The sequence below is a fragment of the Notolepis coatsorum genome (genome assembly GCF_963971535.1).
Source record: "Notolepis coatsorum genome assembly, chromosome: 9".
Taxonomy (NCBI): Eukaryota; Metazoa; Chordata; class Actinopteri; order Aulopiformes; family Paralepididae; genus Notolepis; species Notolepis coatsorum.
This window is the reverse complement of record NC_140173.1, coordinates 64,434,443-64,459,028: the sequence shown is the minus strand read 5'-3', so window position 1 is coordinate 64,459,028 and position 24,586 is coordinate 64,434,443. Positions and strand designations below refer to the sequence as shown.

Below are 24,586 nucleotides of genomic sequence, written 5' to 3'. Positions count from 1 at the left end.
CTTTTTTGGAAATCAAAATATGGTCACACTAGGGCCTTTTAAGTCAGTGATAAAAGTGTCTTTCAAGGATAAGTGAGCTCCTGCACTGATTATTATAGTTCAATATTCAATATTTGATCACCAAAACCCCCCAAAAAGCATAAAAAGGAGGCCCCCCTGCCCAAAAAGGGCCCCCAAAAATCAGGCTTGCACGCTTTGAGCGCTCGGTTCTAACACACACAGGTATAATGCCCTTTTCAGCCTTTGAGCACCTGCCCCTCTAAAGTCCTGTGCACGTCCCTGGTGGTAGTAGTGGTGGTGGTAGTGGTAGTAGTGGTAGTAGTGGTGGTAGTGTGATGGTGGTGGTAGTGGTAGTAGTGGTAGTAGTGGTGGTAGTGTGATGGTGGTGATGGTGGTGGTAGTGGTAGTAGTGGTAGTAGTGGTGGTAGTGTGATGGTGGTGGTAGTGGTAGTAGTGGTGGTACTGGTGATGGTGGTGGTTGTGGTGGTGAGTCTATTGTTGGAACCATTTGTGGCCTCATTGTTCTTGACAGGCTGGAGGGTTCAGACAATCAAAGCCCTCCTCAGGGACAGTGATGACAGGGCCTCCTAGGCAGGGTCTGTAGCTCGGGTCTCTCGCACGCTTTGGCATGAAGCGATCAGAATGGCAGGCCGACGGGGCCCCCGCTGCTACTGTCCATGCCTGGGACCGCTGAGAACCCGGTGGAGAGGCCCTGGGTCTCATCCCTCTGTCGACACTCTGCGGTGATGATCACGCGGCTGTGTTCCCCTCTCCCTCGTCCCCCGTGGACGGACGTGATCGCGCATGGAATCAAGCCTGGATGCCCGTGGCTCTGGCAGACATCCATCTCACTACTAGGAGAACCACCCTGTGTGGCTCAGCTGCTCTGAGCACTGTGGGGAATACAATAACCGCAGATCTAAATGCATGCCTACAATACTGCACCTCTGCAAAATGTGCCCACAAAATGCCATTACAATGTAATATTAATATGGAGTTCCTTTTTCACTCTCATGGGACGCTCCCTTTCACTCAGATTAGAGAGTGTAGCGTCGCACCGTTCCCTTCTGTCAGTCAATCTGGTTCCCTCAGTCTCCAGCCTGCTAGCAGCCTTCACGGAGCACCCTGCACAGAGCACCCTGCACAGAGCACCCTGCACAGAGCACCCTGCACAGAGCACTCTTCACAGAGCACCCTTCACAGAGCACCCTTCACAGAGCAACCCTTCACAGAGCACCCTTCACAGAGCACTCTTCACAGAGCACCCTTCACAGAGCAACCCTTCACAGAGCACCCTTCACAGAGCACCCTTCACAGAGCAGCCTTCACAGAGCACTCTTCACAGAGCAGCCTTCACAGAGCACTCTTCACAGAGCAGCCTTCACAGAGCACCCTGCACAGAGCACCCTTCACAGAGCAGCCTTCACAGAGCACCCTTCACAGAGCAGCCTTCACAGAGCACCCTTCACAGAGCAGCCTTCACAGAGCACCCTTCACGGAGCAGCCTTCACACAGAGCACCCTTCACAGAGCACCCTTCACAGAGCACCCTTCACAGAGCACTCTTCACGGAGCAGCCTTCACACAGAGCACCCTTCACAGAGCACCCTTTACAGAGCACTCTTCACAGAGCAGCCTTCACAGAGCAGCCTTCACAGAAAAGCCTTCACAGAGCACCCTGCACAGAGCACCCTTCACGGAGCAGCCTTCACACAGAGCACCCTTCACAGAGCACCCTTCACAGAGCACTCTTCACAGAGCAGCCTTCACAGAGCACCCTGCACAGAGCACCCTTCACAGAGCACCCTTCACAGAGCACCCTGCACAGAGCACCCTTCACAGAGCACCCTTCACAGAGCACCCTTCACAGAGCACCCTTCACAGAGCACCCTTCACAGAGCACTCTTCACAGAGCAGCCTTCACAGAGCACCCTGCACAGAGCACCCTGCACAGAGCACCCTTCACAGAGCACCCTTCACGGAGCAGCCTTCACACAGAGCACCCTTCACAGAGCACTCTTCACAGAGCAGCCTTCACAGAGCACCCTGCACAGAGCACCCTTCACAGAGCACCCTTCACGGAGCAGCCTTCACACAGAGCACCCTTCACAGAGCACCCTTCACAGAGCAGCCTTCACAAAGCAGCCTTCACAGAGCAGCCTTCACAGAGCACCCTGCACAGAGCACCCTGCACAGAGCACCCTGCACAGAGCACTCTTCACAGAGCACCCTGCACAGAGCACATCAAGAGGTCTTTGTAGTCGGCTCAAGTGTGTGATGAAAAGTTTGTGAGCGAACAGGCAGGTACCATGTTTTCCATCCTCTGGGGAAAAAGAAAAATTGGAACGCTTTCTACTTCTCAGCGACCCCTCTCTCTCCTCTCTCCCCCACCCCCCCATCTCCCTATAAACCTGAGGCAGTGAAGGAAACTAGGGAAGAAACACGCACGCACGCACACACACACGCACACGCACACACACACAAGCTGCTGCGTGTTCATTGTTCGCTCTGAGGCCTCATGGAGATAGAGTACTTCCAGAGGAACTGGGAGACGCTGGCAAATAAAGCTCTTTCAGCCACATTGACATGAAATTGCAAATGAAGATACTTAAACATGGCCCACGCAGCGGAGCTGTAAATCGCACGAGTCGCATCTCACACACATCTGCGCGTCTTCAAACTCAACATATGTGCTCGGAGGAACGCAATTTCAACTCTCGCCGTTAAAGACCCATAAATTGGGTCTTTGAATATAGCAGTAGGTTAACTACATTGTGCGTGTGTGATCATTTTATACGTTCCCTGTTTAGAATACACAGCTAATCCAGGGCTAATCCAGGGCTAACCCAGCTGTCTGTATTTAAGAGATTACACTTTATGTTGTTGTTTTCTGGAGCGCCTCACCATTCTCAGATAACACTTAGTGCTCCTCAGCTGTCCCTCTGATGGAGGAGGGGAAAAAGCCGAGCATTTCATTGTTCAAGGTCCGCTATGTTCCCACGACCGCTCGGCGAGGGGCAGCCGCGGCCCCGCTCACGGAAAATGCCGGGCATTCTGTCTCCACAGGGGGGGGGGGGGGGGGGGGTCTTTGTCACCGTGGGATAATTGTCATTGCCTCATGACACACAGGGTGTGTTCTGCACAAACCCTCCTGAACAATACAGTAAATCAAAGGAGAATAAATTATTCGCAGTATTCCATCGCAGACATCTTGATCAGCAGACAACAGGTGATTGTAATCGACATGCAGGTGATTATTATTAAATGACAACCGTGGCCAATGGGCTCTTGGCACGGCGCCTTATTGGTTGGTGAGACATGTCATGAAAATACTAGGAATAGTCTGTGGCATGATTTGTCAGAACAAGATGTGTGCCTCAGAGGCAAGACTAGGTACAGCTTAAAGGGCATCATCTATACCAGGGGTTCCCAAAGTTTTCAGGCAGCGACCCCCAAAATAACGGTGTCAGAGAGCAGCGACCCCCACTATTATATGAGGTCAAAAAAAATAAAAATGTTAAAAAAAAATTAAATTTTATTTTATTTATTTTTTATAAATGGAAATGTATGGTTGAAACATGCAAACGATCAAACGCACACACACTAATAAGCATTGGAGGCTTTTAACCAGGGCCGGACTGGGGAAATCATTCAGGCCAGGAAATATAGTGTGAGATATAGCCCCAGTCAGGCCACTTTTTAAGCAGGGGGTCCCCCACCAGGAACTTTTTTGTTACAAAGACTTAATTTCCTGCATTCTGGTGCAGGATTTTTTTTATTTGTACCCTTTAAATGCCAGTGTTTGTGATGGCATCACAAATTATTGTTAAAAAAACAGGCTAGAGGGGAGCTCCAGTAGCTCACCACGTACCGCGAGTGCTATTTCGGCGCCGTGGACAACCGTGCTCGTCACGGATCTGGGGCTGAGCGCGTTCGAATCCCGGACGGCAGCCGTGCCTTTCCCAGAGTGTCTTCCCCCCCATCTGAACCCTTTCAGCCTGCTTCTGTCGGTCGAACTTGACCAAGTATGAATGCGATGAAAAAGCGATAAACGCTAAAAAGAACCAGCTGACTGGTCAAAGTTAAAAAAAAAAAAAAAAAAAAAAGGCTAGCATGTATGATTAGCAACAACACTGATTTTGATGGATTTTCTGTTTTTTTGTAATGTCAGATTGAAAATAATACAATCTTTTATTCAACTTCAGCCCTGATCATAACACCACATATTCATTTTATAATTCTAACCCTTTAAATGCCAGTGTGTGTGATGGTGTGATGGCATATATGTGCAATATATCAAATGCAAAGTAGATTTTTCTGGGGGGGGGGGGGTATTACAGGCTAGCATGTGTCAATGATTAGCAACAACACTGATTTTGATGGATTTTTTGTTTTTTGTAAGGGCCCTGCCTCCACCAATCACATGTGGCTCCCGTTGTGTGTGTGTGAGAGCAAGAGAGAGAGAGAGAGATAGTTCTCCAACTTGTGTGTTGCAGTGATCTCCTGGTTGTTCCCCACCTAGGTTATCTAACTATTGCGCTGCTGCAACTAGAAACACTGGCCTGGCCTGCTTCTACTGTAAGTTCAGTGGCCTGACTGCATTAAAAAAAAAAACGATATATATATTTTTTGGGAATCTTTTTTTTTTTTTTTTATCTGGCGACCCCCCCACTTTGGGAACCACTGATCTATACCACTCCATTTAAACATGTATATACAGTATGCTCTTATTCCCATGGTGTATGGCCTTGGCAATCCAATCAATATACAGTATGTGAACAACTCCATCCTAAAGCCAGAAACTAGACAGACTTGAGCCTGTGATGTCTGATGAGACAATGAACAGAAAACATTGATATATTCCCTGGCAGTCCTGTCCTTAACGATAAATTCATTCTTACATTAAGCCGTTTTTTCACTTGAACCATTATCCATTCAATCCCTCCAAAATATTAGGTGATTTTTGCATCTTCATTGAAAAGATGTGTCTTCTGCTTTGTGTCGAAAAACAAATAATAATGCCATTTATTTAATGTATCCCTTATTTAACCAGGATAGTCACACTGAGTGACATCTCTTTTTCAAGTGGACCCTAGCCAAGAAGGCAGCACACAGAAAGTTTCAAGTAACAAAGAACATATAAACAATCGTAAAAATAAAAGTATCATGTTGCATGTTTGGCGCTGGAAGCTCCACTGGTGGAAACGTGAGGGATAGAGGATTGTTCCATATCTTTCCTGCTGATTCCCCACAGCGCTGCAGAGGTCGGAGGAACAGAGCGAGGGGGATGGCAACAGGGCAGATTGTAAATTCCAGTAATGTTTGGACAAGAGTCTGAGCGGGCGGAGACATGTGGCATTCCTCCCCTCCCACCGCAGCACACGCGTGTTCCCTGCCGCTACATGTCAGCTCACCTGGCAAACTCCCACTCCTGACACGTGCCGAGGGGAGACGGCACACGGATGTGACTGCACTGTTAATATGTTCATCACATGCATCATCTCAAATAGTTACCCCTTACAGCTGGACATAATCCTGCCAGGTCTTCTGGATGTAAAATGACGTTAGGAGATGTTAACCGCTCACTTAGAGAGGGATACAAAGACGGGATGAAGCGATTCTGACTCACGGTGGCCGTCAGTCGCAACAAATGCCCCCAAGCGACAGATAGACGACGCAGTGAGACGACGCGGTGAGACGACGCGGTGAGACGTGGGTATGAGCGACAGTGTAGGTTTCTACAGCTGTTACACTAAGAGGCATCTTTTCTGACGGACGGCAAGCTGTTGTAAGCCCACACTGCTCGCACGTGGCTCGCCTACAGCCAAGGGGTCAAAGGTCATGGCGCCTGCCATTATTGCCGCAGTGGAGCCTTGAAATCCCCACTGTTTGTATTCAAACAGCTGCCATGGACTGTGGCTCGCGCTGCCAAGGAAGCCTGGCAGTTATTGAAGAATCTGCATACCGCCAATGGGCGGCTTACAGGGAAAATACCACTCAGAATTCACATATGTTATTGTTATGGCCCTACGACAGTCCAATCAAGATTTGAGAATGTGCGCAAATCCCTTCCCAAAGCTAGAAACCAGAGAAGCAGGATTCTATTGTCCTGGGATCATCAAGATGTGCAGCCCGGAGCTGCAGAATGAACGAGAGACTGCGATTGTTGACTTTATACTCAAAGCACTTCTCTGGAATCATCCAAGCGTTAAGTCCACACCAATCTGGTTTCAGATTAATCATAGACTGGTCTCAGACACTACTTTAGTTGTAAATGATATAGTATCTGACCTAGATAAAAGAAAACATTGTGCCGCACTATTTGTAGATCTGTCAACATCATATGATACAGTTGACCGTTCTCTTAAATAGACAACACAGCGTTGGTTTTGATGTGGTTGGTTTCAGAGCTATTTGTCTGAGAGACTTCAGTGTGTCAAAACAGGGAAAGCCCAGTCAGACTTCTTATCCATTACAAGAGGCAGGGATCAATCCTTATATGAATGATATTGTCTCATCTTTGAGTGGACGTCAAGTTCATATTTATGCGGATGCCACTATTATCTATTGTCCTGCTGACTCTGTACAACTAGAGTCAGCAATACTCACTGCAATGCTCTGCAGGACGTGCTTACGCTTGCAAGACAAGTTTAAGCTTGTACTTAATGCAAGCAAAACTAAATTCAAGATGTTCTCTGGGGCTCTATATATCGACTGTGAATGGGTCTGACAGAACATGGCATCTGACTGAGATGAGAAATGTACATTTAAGTACCATATAGACAATCTTGCCAGTAAACTGTGGCAAAATATTGGCTTCTTGTACAGGAACAGAACCAGCTTCCCTATGATTAGCAGAAAGAGGATTGTTGAAGCATTCTTTCTGTCTTTGATTATGGATGTGATTTATAGACATGCTGTTCCTTCCACTCTGAAACCTCTAGACACGGTCTATCATTCTGCTCTCAGATTTATAACTGGTGATAGATATGATACTCACCACTGCATCCTGTATGATCAAGTGGATTGGGCCTGGTCTACAAGATACACTACACCACAAAGGTACCCATGTACATGTCAAAATACTTCCCAAAGGTCAGTGGATACCACGACCACAACACCAGAGGGAGTTCCACAAATCATGTTTAACCCAGATTCGGCACAAACAAGGGTCTAAACACGTTTCGCAATCATGCTTGTGTGTGGAGCAATCAGTGTTCAATGTTCTGATGGCCTGGGGGAAGAAGCTGAGCCTGAGTCTCTCTGTTCTTGCTGTGTGTATGCGGAGGCGCTTGCCTGATCGCAGCAGTTTGAACAGGCTATTGTTGGGGTGATACAGGTATAAAAATACTATGGTAGTGTCATACTGGCCAGTAGCGTAACTAGTAAGAGTAGGTAAGGGATATGTACAGATATAGAATCTACAGATATGTAAAAAGGATTATATGCAGGTATGTGGATAGATATATATACTGTGAGAATAAATATATATGGTATATACAGCATTATTGTACATATTATCATACAGTTATATGGGTTATATGCAGGTGTATAAGTAGGTATATAGAAGGATTATATTCAGGTCTATTCAGACAGATATGTATATATAATATATATGCTGTAAATATACATAAATGTATATACACGGTATATACAGCACTATTGTACATGCTATTATAAAGAGTTACTGTATATGGGTAAACTATAGTAAAAGGTAGGTAGTTATGATTACTATGATTACAGATTGCAGGTATAATTTAATAAATTGTATGTATGTATGGTAAACACTGGACAGTGGGGATCGAACTCTGAGATATCATTTAAATGGTGAAATCCAGCACCATACATTTAAATTAAAGCTAGTTTATGTTAAGTCACTGCACTATTTATTTTTACTTAATGAAATACAGCGTGGTAGTAATTTCATGGACTTTGCGGGATAAGATTACTAATGAGGAAATATAACACAGTAAAGATGAAGGCGGAAGCCAATAATAGACTCTATATGAAGTATGTCTATTCTGAGAACATTCAATCTAAGCACAGAGGAGATTGGGATTATTGCGCTGCCTGGAATCAGCCACAATAACAGAAGCCTCCCCTCTCTTCCAGTGACTGCCTGGAATCAGCCACAATAACAGAACCCTCCTCTCTTCCAGTGACTGCCTGGAATCAGCCACAATAACAGAACCCTCCTCTCTTCCAGTGACTGCCTGGAATCAGCCACAATAACAGAACCCTCCTCTCTTCCAGTGACTGCCTGGAATCAGCCACAATAACAGAACCCTGCTCTCTCTTCCAGTGAAATAATGTGCTGCCTGGAATCAGCCACAATAACAGAACCCTCCTCTCTCTTCCAGTGACAAACTGCACCTGCTCCATGGCCAACAGCCGCTGTGATGACAGCAGCGTCTGCAGGTAAGAACACTGGTCATAAACACTGGCCTCATATTATGGAAAACACAATCACATATTATGGAAGGTCATATTATGGAATGTGAGTCAATAATAATCAATAATGTCATTGTGCAGAAAATCTGTACTATTTTTATTATTACAAGTAATGAGTTATTATTCTTATTTATTGTGCCTATATGTATGAATCAAATCAAATCAAATCAAATCAAATGTATTTGTAAGGCCCGACAACACACGTTAATGTCCCCATGGGCCGGACACGTCTTCTTTAAACAAGTCAAGAAGAAACATCACAATAAGTCAAGAAACAAAACAAGAACACCATAAGGTCCAACAAATTTAAAATAAATGCAAAATAAATGAATGCAATGCGAACACTCCCAGACATACCCCACGTGAAGGTAAGGAAAAACTCACTAAAACCTAGCAATAGGAAAAAATGCACCACAGGCAATGTGAGGAAGTGTCCTTTTTGTATGAAATTGCTGATAAAGTACGTCTTGTTTTGCAAGCTTGTCAATCGCTGTAAATGAGGGGTAACCTCAGTGTCTTGTTGAAATAAAGATTTGAAATGAAATGAAGATTGCCCTGTACAGACAACAGATATACCCCTGCCTGCCTGTACAGATAACAGATATACCCCTGCCTGCCTGTACAGATAACAGATATACCCCTGCCTGCCTGTACAGATAACAGATATACCCCTGCCTGCCTGTACATGTTATGTGCTCGTCAGAGGTTTATATAGAGCAGTCTGTGTGTTATGTGCTCGTCAGAGGTTTATATAGAGCAGTCTGTGTGTTATGTGCTCGTCAGAGGTTTATATAGAGCAGTCTGTGTGTTATGTGCTTGTCAGAGGTCTATATAGAGCAGTCTGTGTGTTATGTGCTCGTCAGAGGTCTATATAGAGCAGTCTGTGTGTTATGTGCTTGTCAGAGGTCTATATAGAGCAGTCTGTGTGTTATGTGCTCGTCAGAGGTCTATAGAGCAGTATGTGTGTTATGTGCTCGTCAGAGGTTTATATAGAGCAGTCTGTGTGTTATGTGCTTGTCAGGTCTATAGAGCAGTCTGTGTGTTATGTGCTTGTCAGGTCTATAGAGCAGTCTGTGTGTTATGTGCTTGTCAGGTCTATAGAGCAGTCTGTGTGTTATGTGCTCGTCAGAGGTTTATATAGAGCAGTCTGTGTTATGTGCTCGTCAGAGGTTTATATAGAGCAGTCTGTGTTATGTGCTCGTCAGAGGTCTATATAGAGCAGTCTGTGTGTTATGTGCTCGTCAGGTCTATATAGAGCAGTCTGTGTTATGTGCTCGTCAGAGGTTTATATAGAGCAGTCTGTGTGTTATGTGCTCGTCAGAGGTCTATATAGAGCAGTCTGTGTGTTATGTGCTCGTCAGAGGTTTATATAGAGCAGTCTGTGTGTTATGTGCTTGTCAGAGGTTTATAGAGCAGTCTGTGTTTTATGTGCTTGTCAGGTCTATAGAGCAGTCTGTGTGTTATGTGCTTGTCAGGTCTATAGAGCAGTCTGTGTTATGTGCTCGTCAGAGGTTTATATAGAGCAGTCTGTGTTATGTGCTCGTCAGAGGTTTATATAGAGCAGTCTGTGTGTTATGTGCTCGTCAGAGGTCTATATAGAGCAGTCTGTGTGTTATGTGCTCGTCAGAGGTCTATATAGAGCAGTCTGTGTGTTATGTGCTCGTCAGAGGTTTATATAGAGCAGTCTGTGTGTTATGTGCTCGTCAGAGGTCTATATAGAGCAGTCTGTGTGTTATGTGCTCGTCAGAGGTCTATATAGAGCAGTCTGTGTGTTATGTGCTCGTCAGAGGTTTATATAGAGCAGTCTGTGTGTTATGTGCTTGTCAGAAGTCTATACAGAGCAGTCTGTGTGTTATGTGCTTGTCAGAGGTTTATAGAGCAGTCTGTGTTATGTGCTTGTCAGAGGTTTATATAGAGCAGTCTGTGTGTTATGTGCTCGTCAGAGGTCTATATAGAGCAGTCTGTGTTATGTGCTTGTCAGAGGTCTATAGAGCAGTCTGTGTGTTATGTGCTTGTCAGGTCTATAGAGCAGTATGTGTTATGTGCTTGTCAGAGGTCTATATAGAGCAGTCTGTGTGTTATGTGCTTGTCAGAGGTCTATATAGAGCAGTATCTGTGTTATGTGCTCGTCAGAGGTTTATATAGAGCAGTCTGTGTGTTATGTGCTCGTCAGAGGTCTATATAGAGCAGTATGTGTGTTATGTGCTCGTCAGAGGTCTCTATAGAGCAGTCTGTGTGTTATGTGCTCGTCAGAGGTCTCTATAGAGCAGTCTGTGTTATGTGCTTGTCAGAGGTCTCTATAGAGCAGTCTGTGTGTTATGTGCTCGTCAGAGGTCTATATAGAGCAGTATCTGTGTTATGTGCTCGTCAGAGGTTTATATAGAGCAGTCTGTGTGTTATGTGCTCGTCAGAGGTCTATATAGAGCAGTATGTGTGTTATGTGCTCGTCAGAGGTCTCTATAGAGCAGTCTGTGTGTTATGTGCTCGTCAGAGGTCTCTATAGAGCAGTCTGTGTTATGTGCTTGTCAGAGGTCTATATAGAGCAGTCTGTGTGTTATGTGCTCGTCAGAGGTCTCTATAGAGCAGTCTGTGTTATGTGCTCGTCAGAGGTCTATAGAGCAGTATGTGTGTTATGTGCTTGTCAGGTGTGATGAGCTCATAATGGTGGGCGTGTCAGTGACACACACATGGGGGATCATGATATGCAAATCCTACTGATGTCTTACCTGTGATTGGTCAGTGTACCTATATAGGGGTATATTACCTTTATTATTATATTACCTTTACATACCTTTATATTTGTAAAAGTTAATATTTTACACAAGGTACGTCATACATTGTAAGAGTCAGACACAATTAGTGGAATGTTTAGAGGTACTCGTTCTTCCAATGGGGCCTGTAACCACTTTTGAAAGAAAGAAAAGCCTAATTGCTGTGCAGTGGTAGAGCAGGTAAAACACTGGAAGATATTACTGTTCCATATTACTGTTCCACTGTGACTTGTTTACAAGATCCAGAAATAAGACCCCATATTATCACATTTTTGTTTATATATATTTGTCATATATGGCTGCTTTTTTATATAGCGCTTTTATCCAAAGCGCTTTACAATTTGTTCCTCACATTTGACCCACTCACTCACACATTCACACAACGACGGCGGAGGCAACCATGCAAGGTGCCAACCTGCTCATCGGGAGCAATTAGGGATGTGTCTTGCTCAAGGACACATCGACACGCTGCTCGGGAGGAGCGGGAATCGAACCGGGAACCTCTGGATTGCCAGACGACTGCTCTAACCTCCTGAGCCACTGTCACATGGCAACTGTTGTTTCTTCCAACATGGAGGATAATGGGCTTTCTAAACATTCCATAAAAGGCCTCTATTCTGGACGTCCGTACACAGTATCTGCATCGGTACAAAAGCAATTTGTGAATGAGTTGATTTCCTGCGTGATGCTGGTAATACTGGGACATCAGACAGTCCACATGTACTAATATGTCTGCAGTATGGATCTGTGGCTATGTGGGCTATGTTATGACTAGATTAGAAAGCTATAAAGCTATCACTAGGCCTATGAATTTTCTGGCATCGAACCACATATCTCCCCAGGGGGGCCATGAATGTATTGAAAGGTCGATCAAAGAGAGCGTGGCAACTATTTATGTGTCTCATACTGTATGTACAGAGCAGGGTATCTGTGCGTTCCTGTTACTGTAAGTATGGGCGCCCTCTTGTGCTCGACAAACAGAGGTAAAAGTAATCAGCATTCAGACTGCGCTCTTGGAGGTCAAATCTATTTGAATAATAGATGATAATTTAGTAAGTCTACGTTGGCACTAATGAGATGCGGTCTGGCGGTTGAGTTAACACGTGGCCCTGTCTTCCAGGTGCGACCCTGGCTGGGAGGGCGAGCGGTGCGACGTGTGCGTCCGGATGCCTGGCTGCGTCCACGGGTCCTGTCACCAGCCCTGGCAGTGCACCTGCCAGCCGGAGTGGGCGGGACGCTTCTGTGACAAAGGTAAAGAAATCTGCATGAAAATCCCAGCGCTCCCTTGTTCTGGAGGGGAAACGCTGAACTCATACGCTGCTCCTTGTTGTTGCTTCAGATCTAACGCTGAACTCATAGGCAAATAGAGCCATGACTGAATGGAACAATTTGCCGGATCACATCTCTAAAGAAAAAACTATATCAAGTTTCAAAAGACAATTGAAAAGGCACCTAGAAACCCAAAGATTGTAAGTTAATGACACAGCAGCTCAGTACGATTCATTCTTCTCTTTTATTTTATTTTCATTTCAGGTAGTTGTACCTTAAGAGAATTGAAGGCCGGCATCTGTAAATGCAGATATAAGTACTTTATTCTTATTTTATTATCATTATTATCTTTCCAATTAAATGAAAATCAGAAAATAAGTGGTATATGATGGAAAATATGAAAGTCAATGCTTGAAGGAAAATGGACTTCGGAAATCAGTTTTCTTTTTATTTATTTACTGTTCTGTAAACAGTTCTTGTCGAATGTAATGTTTTATGTTTTGTGTGGACCCCAGGAAGACTAGTTGTTGTCATGCAACAGCTAATGATCCTAATAAACTCAATAAACTCAATATGATGCTCCTTGTTGTTGCTTCAGACATAGCGCTGAACTCATACGATGCTCCTTGTTTACGTTGCTTCAGACGTGCACGTGTGCTCCAGGGAGGAGCCATGTCGGAACGGAGCCACGTGTTTGACGGACGACTCCGGAGACTACTCCTGTCTCTGTCCGGAGGGCTTCCACGGGAGGAACTGTGAGCTGAAGATGGGGCCTTGTCTTCAAAGGAGGCAAGTGGTTTTTATTAGGTTACGCTGCGCACTCCGCATGCTTGAAAAGGTCACACGTAACTCCGGATGGAGAACATTCCGTTGCAAATTCCATCATTCAAATTACCACAGACCTACATGTTTGCCAAGTGGCCGACCGAGCTAATGTGCACGTATGGAGGTATTGATATACATAAACGACAACAATCTGCCATTCAGAAACAAAGCCTAACAATAAGGTGTGCATGTGCTTATGTGTGCGCGTGTGTGTGGGGGGAAGTGAGTAAGCATTCCAATTGTGTGCTGGTCCCAGCTGGTCCCCTAATGGTCGTCAAACACATGCTGACTGGCACGGCAGCCCGGTCAATCGGAGTCCGCTGGAGAGCCATCGTGTGATTTAATGGACTCATTATCGGCCCCAACGACTAGCCTCCGTGCTGACACACAGGACAGGCCCCCGCTGCTCCCCCTTCCTCAGATAACTGGCTAACCTGTTTCCAGGGAAACCAAAATGGGGTCGAGACCTAGCTCATGAGTAGATTTGTCTCAGGGTGCCAAATCAATGCTTGATGAGGGTAATCAGTGATCAGCGTTGTATAAGTCCAGAGCACTCCCACACAAATCAGTCTTGGGCCCATGGCCAAGTCAACCAGCTTCTAGGTAGAGATACATGAAGGATTAAGGCGATCTGTTCACAGCTATGCCTTTATGTCAGTATTTAGAGCCTTTTTCATGCCAGTTAATTGCAATTATGCTTAATTTGTTCCGTCCCAGGTCTCCGTGTAGAAACGGCGGGCTGTGCGAGGATGCCGGGGGCTACGCCGCAGAGCTGTCGTGCCGCTGCCTGGCCGGCTTCACCGGCGCTCGCTGCGAGACCAACATGGACGACTGCCTGATGCTGCCCTGCGCCAACGGTGCCACCTGCCTGGACGGCACCAACCGCTTTTCCTGCCTCTGTCCCGAGGGCTTCACCGGCCGCTTCTGCACCGTCAACTTGGACGACTGCGTCAGCCAGCCGTGCCTCAACGGTGGACGCTGCCTGGACCGCGTCAGCAGCTTCCAGTGCCTCTGCCAGTCCGGCTTCACAGGCAGGACGTGCGAGGTGCCGCTGTGGAGCCAGGGGTCCGATGCCCACGCCCCCATCCAGAACTCCCAGGGCTGGGAAGGGGGAGGAGGTGCAGGCCGTTGGGGCGGGGTGACCCAGAGCAGGCCCGACCACCAGGTCACCGCGAGAAACTACACCCAGACGCCCGGCGGCGGTGGCAGCAGCGGGGACAGGCTTTTCAAGATCTCTGTGAAGGAGGTGGTGACCCAGCAGGGCTCCGCGGGGCTCTCCGAGGTCCAGACCATCACTCTGCTGGTGCTGGGCGGCATGACGGTGGCCATCGTGGCACTCACCGCCGGCGTGGTGCTGAGGGGACACTGTCAAGGCCGCTGCACGTCCCGGTTACAACGACGGCGAGAGCCGTCGCCGCAGCAAAGCCACGTGGCGACAGCCGAGCAGGACTGTAAGATCAGCTTCCTGCACGCGGCCACGGGGCCAGAGCTGGGCAAGAAGAGACTGAACACAGAGGTCATATAAACCACAGAGATCCAGGAAATGTTCACGCAGAGAGGAAAGCCACGCTTTCTCAACCCCAGCTACGCCTCAGTGACTCGACCTGGAAGTCGCTTGAGAGACGCGGGACCATGACGGACCACTAGGTCTGAGGTTCGTGCCGAGAGCGTAGAGTCCCGAGTCTACAACGGAGCACACCTGAACCTCAGAGGTAGAGAGAGGACGAGGAAGAGACATCAGACGTCTGTCTGGGAACATGTTCGGTCGCCTCTGTAGTCGGTACGCTGTGAATTAGAAGGAAGAGGGAGAGGAGAGAAGCTGCCTGTAACCAGGGTGTGTCTGGTAATGTCATGAATATTGACATCAGTGTAGAAATGCATCTCCTCATAACAATGCAAGAACATATTAGATGCAAAACAGCAGTCCGTGTTTGTGTACAGAAGTGTTTTCTTTTATATAATGTACTTTTTATATGACTGGTGAATGCACTGAAAACAGACAACACACAGATTGATATTTGATGTAATTTCGTTTTTATAAAATTGTCCTCTGCGATCTTGAAACACAAAACCGTGTTTTGTAATGTAATGAATTTGTTCTCTGGTGATAAAGACACATTAGGTCACCAGTACTGTGTTGCCTGTGAAACTGTAAATGTAATTTATTGCTGTAAGTTATTTGTTGACCTGTAGGCTACATGATATTCTTGGCTGTGAGTCTTATTTTTTATACTGAATTGTGTGCAATAAACTTAATAATGTCCCCCGATCTTGTGGAACCCTTTTCTTGTTGATCAAAACATTCATGATAATCCTCTTTTCACTAAAATGTATTTAAAGGTCCCCTGTTTTGATATTCCTTTCACTATTTGGGAGATTTTACACAATTCCTGTGAGTCTATGGAACACACCTGTAAGGTTAAAAAAAATAAAAATCATTGTTTTGTATTTCTAATCAAGTACTCTAAAGCAGCATTTTTCCACTTCAAGATTTCAAGCTGTTTTTGGCTGGGCTCCGCCCATACTCGCAACACACTTTGAGTGACAGTCACCAACCAACGTTACATCCAGCCTGTTTGAAAATACTAGAATCCAACATAGTCTGGTGAAAACGCACCTTATGTTATGGATGGATCATCACCGTTTGTCCTCTTCCTCTTCATAATAATATTCAATAGTTCGCTCTAGGCCTCTAGAGCAATCGCCATTGTAGGCGATCGCCCAGCTGTAGTTGTAGTCTGGACTCTGGGGAGCTCTCAACTCGGCGACAAATAATGCCTTGGCCGGTGTTGTGCCGAATTCGGACTCCCTGCCAGAATCCGACTCCCCCTCGCGTGAACGCGCATATTGATTGATTGATTGATTGATTGAAAACTTTATTAACAGATTGCATAATGGGTACAATACAGTACAGCTCAATACACACAATTGTTAAGGGGATGCAGACCAGAGAAAGACTTTCGTCTTGTTTACATCAGGGTCCCCCATTTTCAATTCATCAGGATAATACACTATCAGATTTCTGTCATAAAACGATAAAGCGGACAGAAATGCGGGAACGTTTTTATTAAGGCTTTGACATTGTAAAAAAATAAATAAGTGGAGTTTCGAAGCTGTAAGCTGAATACAAGTCATAGGAACACCCATGTTCTTACCCCTTCCTACTGTATAAGAGCAAAATCGCAAAACGCAGAAACGCTACAGTAAAATAGTAACGTTAATACACTATTGACACATGTGCAGACAGTTGACAGTTGCTGAGTAATGATTTGACAACTTCTGTCCATAATAAATATAACCCCGACAGTGAATCAATGACTAATTACGACATTTGTACTTACTGATTCGATATTTTCTTTTCGGGTCCCGAATACTCGATTACTCGGTACAGCTCCCTTCTTTAGTAACATCCTGGAAATCATCCTGGAAATCATCCCAGCATTATAAAGTCCTTGATTCTCAATGTCCTCCTTGCAAAAATGTGTGGTACACACCCGACTCCGAGCAGTTGGGACAAACATTCGGCGGGTCTCCAAAAACAAAACAAACTTGGCCCATTGCTGGCGGATCACGACATCATCAGGAAATGAATGCAAGGACGTATTCGCTGCTTGGCAGTCAGGAACAGCACAACATATCTTGCCCGTTTTGCTCATAACGTTTTTAAATGCTAACCCAATGCTAACTAACTGTTAAACTTCAATTCCACGCATTTGCTTGCGTACTGCAATAAATAATGGTTGAGTGTGCGCGGTGGTTATAAGCATAGAGGGGGCGTTACTATGCAGATGAGAATTCTTTCTACGTCAGCAAAACAGTCAAATTCGAATGGCTTAGTTCAGTGTGGGACCATCTCCTGAGATCTGAACTGGAGGAGTGTGCCAAAACGAGAATTAGATAAATAGACATTGTTGATACAACCCCAGATTGCTAAAAGGCTATTTATAAGACAGGGGACGTTTAATACTGTCACGTTTTAGACTCGGATACGTGAAAGTTGTAATAAGATATTTAAAGATAAAGAGATTAAACACTTTTGAGGGTATTTATTATAAAAAGTGAATAAGCAAGGTACAATTGAAATCAAGTTGGTACAACCGGCCGGTCGTGTAGAAAAGAAAAACAGTCTAGTCAGTGTCCCGTTAGTCCAGCAATATCGTCCGTGGAGTCCAGTCAGTCCATCCAGTCAGTGTCCAGTCAAAGCAGAGAAGAAGTCCTCCTTCCTTGTCAGGGTGCTCTTTATTAGCGATCCCATAGTCCAGTGTGTATGTGGTCTCTGTCCTGAGTGCACGTTGTGTGTCTTGTGTATTGGTCAGCCTGTATGTCAGGCGTGCATGAGTGCGTGGTACGCACTTTTACGTGCACTTTTTTTTTTATATACACTTTTTCTCCCCATTTTCTATTTTTCTCCCATCCCAATTTCATGTTTCAATTCTTCCCTCCCCTGTCTTGAACGTTGCTAGACTATGCCTCCCACTGGTCGGCTGTAGTGAGGATAGAAGCCTTGCATCACGTGTCCCCTCCGGTACACGAGGAGGCAGCCTGTCGCATCTTTTCACCGCAACAGCTCGAACTCTCAGTGGCGAGGAGTAACGCGTGGGAGGCTCACGCTGCCCCCGATACTTCCTGCTTCCGTCGCACCGGCGTCACCCAACCGACCTGTAGGACTCGCTGTCCACAACGTCCAATCCCCACCCACCGGCTTTCCCACCCTCTAACACTGCCAATTGTGTTAGTATGACGGCCGGCCAAGCCGGTAGCAACGCCAAGAGCTGGGCTCGATACCAGCATCTCCTGCGTTAGTGGCGAGCGCCTTGCCCACTGCGCCACTCAGCCGCCCTTACGTGCACATAATGCGTGTGTGTGTCTGTGTGTCTTTATCGATAACGATCTGTGATTGATGGAGAGTTTGGTATTTGGCCAGTATCTGACCAGGATATTTATAATCCTTTGGGCGGTCGTATATTTAGCGCTAATGGACTTAAGTGGATGCACTGTGGTGCCTAGCTTTTGATCTGGTCTGGAGCTTGCCAGATGCAGCAGTGTCCAGCGTGGTTTACTTGTGGCATTTGTGAATGATTTGATCTGGGCTTATCTGGTGAGATCCCTCACCAAAGGGTAATGTGTGTGTGTGGAGTGAGAAAGAGAGAGAGTGAAGGGGGAGGGGGAGGGAGCGGGAAAGGGAGCGGGAGAGAGGCTTGGGGCCTTGTGTGTGTGAGCGTGTCAGAAGGTCAGAGTGTGTATCTGTATGGGGAGAGGAAGAGAGAGATCCCTTTGTGTGAGGAATGTCTGCTATATCATATTTCATTGTCATATTTCATCAATACTTCCTGGGATATGTGACGTAATAATGATAATCAGACAACATTCACAAACTCAATAACTCGACTCAAACCAAATTAATTTGTGCAAGACAGATAATATGGGGGATACTATGTCTGGGATTATGGGAAAAATAAATTATCTTCATTTGTTTGTGTTCATTGTAGATATAAACTATATAGAGTCAAGTCAAGTCGAGTAATTTATTTATAGAGCACGTTTAAAAGCTCAAGAGCCAACCAAAGTGCTGTACAATCAAAGCATAAAAGCAATGTCCTAATATAAAATACACAAATACAAAAATACAAAAAGGCACAACAGGACAAGACAGTACATTCAGAAAATAGGACAACAGTAGGCCAACAAGCGGATAGGGGAGCACAAAGTACAGTATAGCACACAGGGGACAGAGGAGCACAAGAAGAGATACAAGGGGGAGGAGGGGGCAGGATAAAATTGCATGGGAGTGTGTGAGGGTGTGAGAATCAGGGTTAATTGAAGGCTAGGGAATAAAAGTGGGTTTTTAGACGGGCCTTAACACTATCAGTGCCACTTGTTAACATGGTAAAGCATGGTTGAATGGCACCACCCACTTCAATGATAGCGTTGTGAACGCATAATCTCTGTCTTAAATTATGGCTATGTCTCTAATCTGCCCGTCGTTTATCAATGACTTGTTTGCAGTCAACATTGTCGAGACGGATTGTTTTTTTAATCGGTTCATTTCCGTTTTATAGCATTTTGAAAAGCCCTCGTTTTTCAGGAAAATATATAGATTCCGTGATAAACGTCCTTTACTGGAATATTCTGGCATACACAAAAAACGTTGTCATTTTTCTGCCTATTTATGAATCGTTTTCAAATAAACGCTAGATTATCGATAGTATATGTGTACTTATGCACGCTATAGAAGCGATCTGAAAAATATATTCTCTCATTTCCTGATCAGCGAGCACACACACACACACATGGGGCACACGCTGATATATAGGTCAAAACAGATCTGATTACCCCAAGACTGGTCAAATAAATTGCTTACCTCAGATCAGATGTTATAGAAAAAGATTATTCCAATTCCTGATCGCCATTCCAAATATCGATCGCGTTTATAGATTCAGCGTTGGGTACTGTAAATATGTATTCCGCGCATTTTCCGGGCCGGCGATCAACTTGGGTCTCTTCAGATGCCTCGCCGGAGAAGTAACATGAGGAGGCTGGACACGTGAATATTAAAGGCAACCAACTTGTGTTCAGCTTTTCGTTCAGCGTTTCTCTGATTGGCCACACGGCCAATCAATCAATCCACTAGCACACGCCCTTGCGGCAAGAGAGACGCGGCAGAAGCGCTGGTCGAACCAGCGGTGTTCTGTTGTGTGACTGTACTACAGCAGTGTTCTGTTGTGTGACTGTACTAAACTCTTCCACCACATGACCGACATTTGACATACAGTACACCTCCTATCTATGTTGGGATTATGTTTGGTCATGACAAAACAATAAAAATCGCTACTGTTAGTAATGCTGCCACCACCCACTTCAATGACAGAGCTCTCATATTTGCGAATGCATAAACTATATCTTAAATTATGGCGATGTGTCTAATATGGCTGTCGCGAAGTCATTGATAAGCGACAGCCATATTAGACACATAGCCATAATTTAAGATATAGTTTATGCATTCGCAAAATATGAGAGCCGCTGTCATTGAAGGGCTTCTACAACGGAGGAACGGCCGCTGCTGCTGCTGGAGCTGAACCGAGTCAAGCCGCGGGCGGCGCACGGAAGCCGGGGATAAACCACCGCGTCGCCCCGCTGCGCTTCAGGCTCAGCAGCCTCCACGGGCGAAATAACATATAACGTTACAGTTCCACACTGATGTACAGTGAGTGTCTAATATGGCTGTCGCGAAGTCATGCCTCTCCCTCTGAAAGCCCATCCACGCTGTGTATCATAGAGACATAGAGCACTGGGTTTTATCACTGGAGATATATTTCTCACTCACCATTGTATTTTGCGCCATCTGACAATATCATAATGATGTGTTTTCTATATTATATCCACAATCATTCATCTAAAAAAGTTGTATGGGCTTTGATTAAACATGTAACCTACACCTACTGTAACTTACTGTACCTCTGCTTCCTACAGCACAGCAGGTAATGGCGTTAATCAATGGAACGCGAAACATAATAACGTTACGCTTTCTAGTTCAGCGCATTTCATAACTGTATGGGCTTTGTTTATACACGAGTGAATCTGGTAGTTGGTTGTTAAAAACGCGAAACATAATAACGTTAAGCTTTCTAGTTCAGCGCATTTCATAACTGTATGGGCTTTGTTTATACACGAGTGAATCTGGTAGTTGGTTGTTAAAAACGCGAAACATAATAAAACGCGAAACATAATAACGTTACGCTTTCTAGTTCAGCGCATTTGCAGCCCAACACAAGTGCGTTGGTACAGCAGCCCAACACAAGTGCGTTGGTACACAAGTTGGTTGCCCGCGCTGCCGCTCGCTTGCTCCTTGGATTTCATTTGGGACGTGGGACGACTGCCGCTTGCCTGCGCGTGGGGGCGGGGGGGCGCGGCCAATCAGAGAAAAGCCGAACACAAGTTGGTTGCCTTTAATATTCACGCAGGCTGGACCCCCCCCCCCATCAGTCTAAACCAATGGGGTGCAGTTACACAGGGAGAGACGATAGGGGGCGGTATTTTCCCAATTGGGCTCAGAGAGAGTCTGCAATACTAGCGTGAGGCTCGATTGATGAAATATGAATTCAAATCGCTAATAAAAAGAAAATACGACAAACAAACGCTATATAGCGTTGGTGGCACTCAACTGGCGGCATGAACTAACGACAAAACATGTCCGTGGCACTCAAAGTGTTAAAAGTATCCAGCGAGGGGGCAGCGACCTGGGTGCTACATAGGGGGTGATGAGCTCGGTGATGTATAGGGGTGCTGCACCCGATAGTGCCTTAAAGGTGAGGAGGAGGATTTTGAAGTCTATTCTATATGGTACTGTTATAAAGTTTTCAATCAAACAGTTGTGATTGGTGCATTAATGATTAACATGATTAACATGATTAACATGATTAAACATGATTAACATGATTAAACATGTAACCTACACCTACTGTAACTTACTGTACCTCTGCTTCCTACAGCACAGCAGGTAATGGCGTTAATCAATGGAACGCAAAACATAATAACGTTACGCTTTCTAGTTCAGCGCATTTCATAACTGTATGGGCTTTGTTTATACACGAGTGAATCTGGTAGTTGGTTGTTAAAAACGCAAAACATAATAACGTTACGCTTTCTAGTTCAGCACATTTCATAACTGTTTGGGCTTTGTTTATACACGAGTGAATCTGGTAGTTGGTTGTTAAAAACGCGAAACATAATAAAACGCGAAACATAATAACGTTACGCTTTCTAGTTCAGCGCATTTGCAGCCCAACACAAGTGCGTTGGTACAGCAGCCCAACACAAGTGCGTTGGTACACAAGTTGGTTGCCCGCGCTGCCGCTCGCTTGCTCCTTGGATTTCATTTGGGACGTGGGACGACTGCCGCTTGCCTGCGCGTGGGGGCGCGGCCAATCAGAGAAAAGCCGAACACAAGTTGGTTGCCTTTAATATTCACGCAGGCTGCGTGGAGTATCCAGCGAGGGGGCAGATCGGATCTCCAGGGGAAGCTGGTTCCACAGCTTGGGGGCCACGGCCTTGAAGGAGCGATCGCCTCTCTTTTTGAGTCTGGTGCGGGGGGGAACTAGCTGGGCCTGGTTGGAGGATCTTAGTGACCTGGGTGCTACATAGGGGGTGATGAGCTCGATGATGTATAGGGGTGCTGCACCCGATAGTGCCTTAAAGGTGAGGAGGAGGATTTTGAAGTCTATTCTATATGGTACTGGGAGCCAGTGTAGGGAGGCTAGGACTGGTGTGATGTGCTCTCTCTTTCTGGTGCCGGTAAGGAACCTAACTGCCAAGTGTTGTACCATTTTGAGGCGGGACATGGCTGCCTGACTGATGCCGGTGTAGAGGGCATCGCAGTAGTCAAGGCGTGATGTGATGAATGCGTTAAAACTACTATTTCCAGGTCGACGGGTGAAAGGATTGTTTTTATTTTAGTGATGTTGCGGAGTTGGAAGAAGCATGACTTGACTACGGCATTTACCTGACGGTCGAATTTGAGCTCTGGGTCAAAGATTACACCCAGGCTCTTGACGTGGGGTTTGAGGTGGGTGGAGAGTTGTCCTAGGCTGTTGGAGAGTGTTTTGGTGGAAGAGGGGGGGGGGCCAAACAAAATGATCTCTGTATAGAATGTATAGATATAAACACCAACGGCATAACAACCTATGTGTATGAATTATATCCATTATTATGTCTATATTTATTATATCTATATTTATTATAGATAGTAGTATAGTTTATAATAATATAATATTTATCTACATTCCCTATGAACCCTTTTTTTTATCTGAAACTCAACAGTCTAATCTGTACTGCAGAGGAAAGCAGCTCGTGACAAGATATTCAGCAGCTCCAGGCCGACAGTGTGTCTCACGGGTCTCACTTCACCATCTCGCCAGTAGCTTGTGATATTGCCAAATCATGACTCGTGGATGTGAAATGTGAGCCCCCCCCCCCCCCCCCCCCCCCCCCCCCCATCCAGCGGAGGAGGTTATAAGAATAAACTGAAACCAGAGTGTACTTCCTGGAGGGGAAGCGCTCCAGACACGTTCCCTTCTCAAGTTCCTTCACGCAGGAGGTGATGTAGTCACTCCTAAGCGCTGCCTGCATGCCATGTTATTACGATGCAAATTTACATTTTCTCAAACTCTCTTCTTTGATGCAAGTTTCAAGTTCAAGTTTGTTTATTAAATATCACAATAAAATACACATACTTTATGGTGAAATACTTGGTTCTGTATGAGTCCCCGGGAGTGTGCTTCATACAGTAAAAAAAAAGTAAGTAAGTAAGTAAGTTAAAAAAAAAAAAAAAAAAGTAAGTAAGTAAGTAAAGAGGAATATACAATATGTATATATATAATCTAAAGTACAACCTAGGTACAGTCTAAGTACAGTGAGTAAAAAATGTGTAAACAGTGAGGTACAATGCAGAAAATTAGGTACACAACTTTGAGGTAAGGTGCAATTGCAAATGAGGTATGAATGTAGTGCAAATCTCTTTAATAATAGATCAATATAATGTAGTGTTAAAGTGTCTAAAGTGAGTGTTGAGGTGAGTGTTTGTTTAAAAGTGAGTGTGTGCATGTGGATGTGTGTGCAATGAGTGTAGATGATGGGTTGTTACATAGTGTCATTGTTATTGAGCATCCTGATGGCCTGGGGATAGAAGCTCCTTCTGAGTGTCTCTGTACTGGCCATGAGACTCCGGTATCGCTTGCCCGACTGCAGCAGTTCAAAGAGGCAGTTGTTTGGGTGACTAGAGTCTTTGGTTATTCTCTTAGCCTTGGCCCTGCAACGCTTGTTGTAAATGTCCTGGAGAGTGGGAAGCCCCCCTCCAATTGTGCGTTCGGCTGAACGTGCCACTCTCTGTAGTCTGCTGCGGTCGTGTGCGGTGCTATTCCCAAACCAGGAGGTGATGTTAACAGTCAGGATGCTCTCTATTGTGCATGAGTAGAAGTTCTTAAGGATCTTCTGACTCACTTTGAACTTCCTTAGGCGCCTAAGGAAGTAGAGGTGCTGTCGTGCCTTCTTCACTACACTGTCAATGTGTGTGGTCCATGTCCTCGGATATGTGGACTCCGAGGTACTTAAAACTGTTCACTCTCTCGACCGGTGCCCCGTCGATGCTGAGGGGGCTGTAGTCCCTGACCCCCGACCTCCTAAAGTCCACAATCATCTCTTTCGTTTTGCTGACGTTCAGGGAGAGGCTGTTCTCCCGGTACCACAGCGCCAGGTTCTCTACCTCTCCCAGGTAGG

The 24,586-nt window shown here is 45.6% G+C and overlaps 1 protein-coding gene across 1 annotated transcript in view; it reads left to right on the top strand.

Annotated features, from left to right (window-relative positions):
* dlk2 (delta-like 2 homolog) overlaps positions 1-15,572 on the top strand; it is a 29,933-nt gene extending 14,361 nt beyond the window's left edge. The window contains exons 3-6 of the mRNA XM_084321292.1: positions 8,360-8,417; positions 12,342-12,472; positions 13,135-13,279; positions 14,033-15,572. Coding sequence (XP_084177418.1) covers positions 8,360-8,417; positions 12,342-12,472; positions 13,135-13,279; positions 14,033-14,840 — 1,142 coding nt within the window. The 3' untranslated portion in view covers positions 14,841-15,572. The remainder of the gene's footprint in view (positions 1-8,359; positions 8,418-12,341; positions 12,473-13,134; positions 13,280-14,032) is intronic.
* The last annotated feature ends 9,014 nt before the right edge of the window (positions 15,573-24,586 follow it).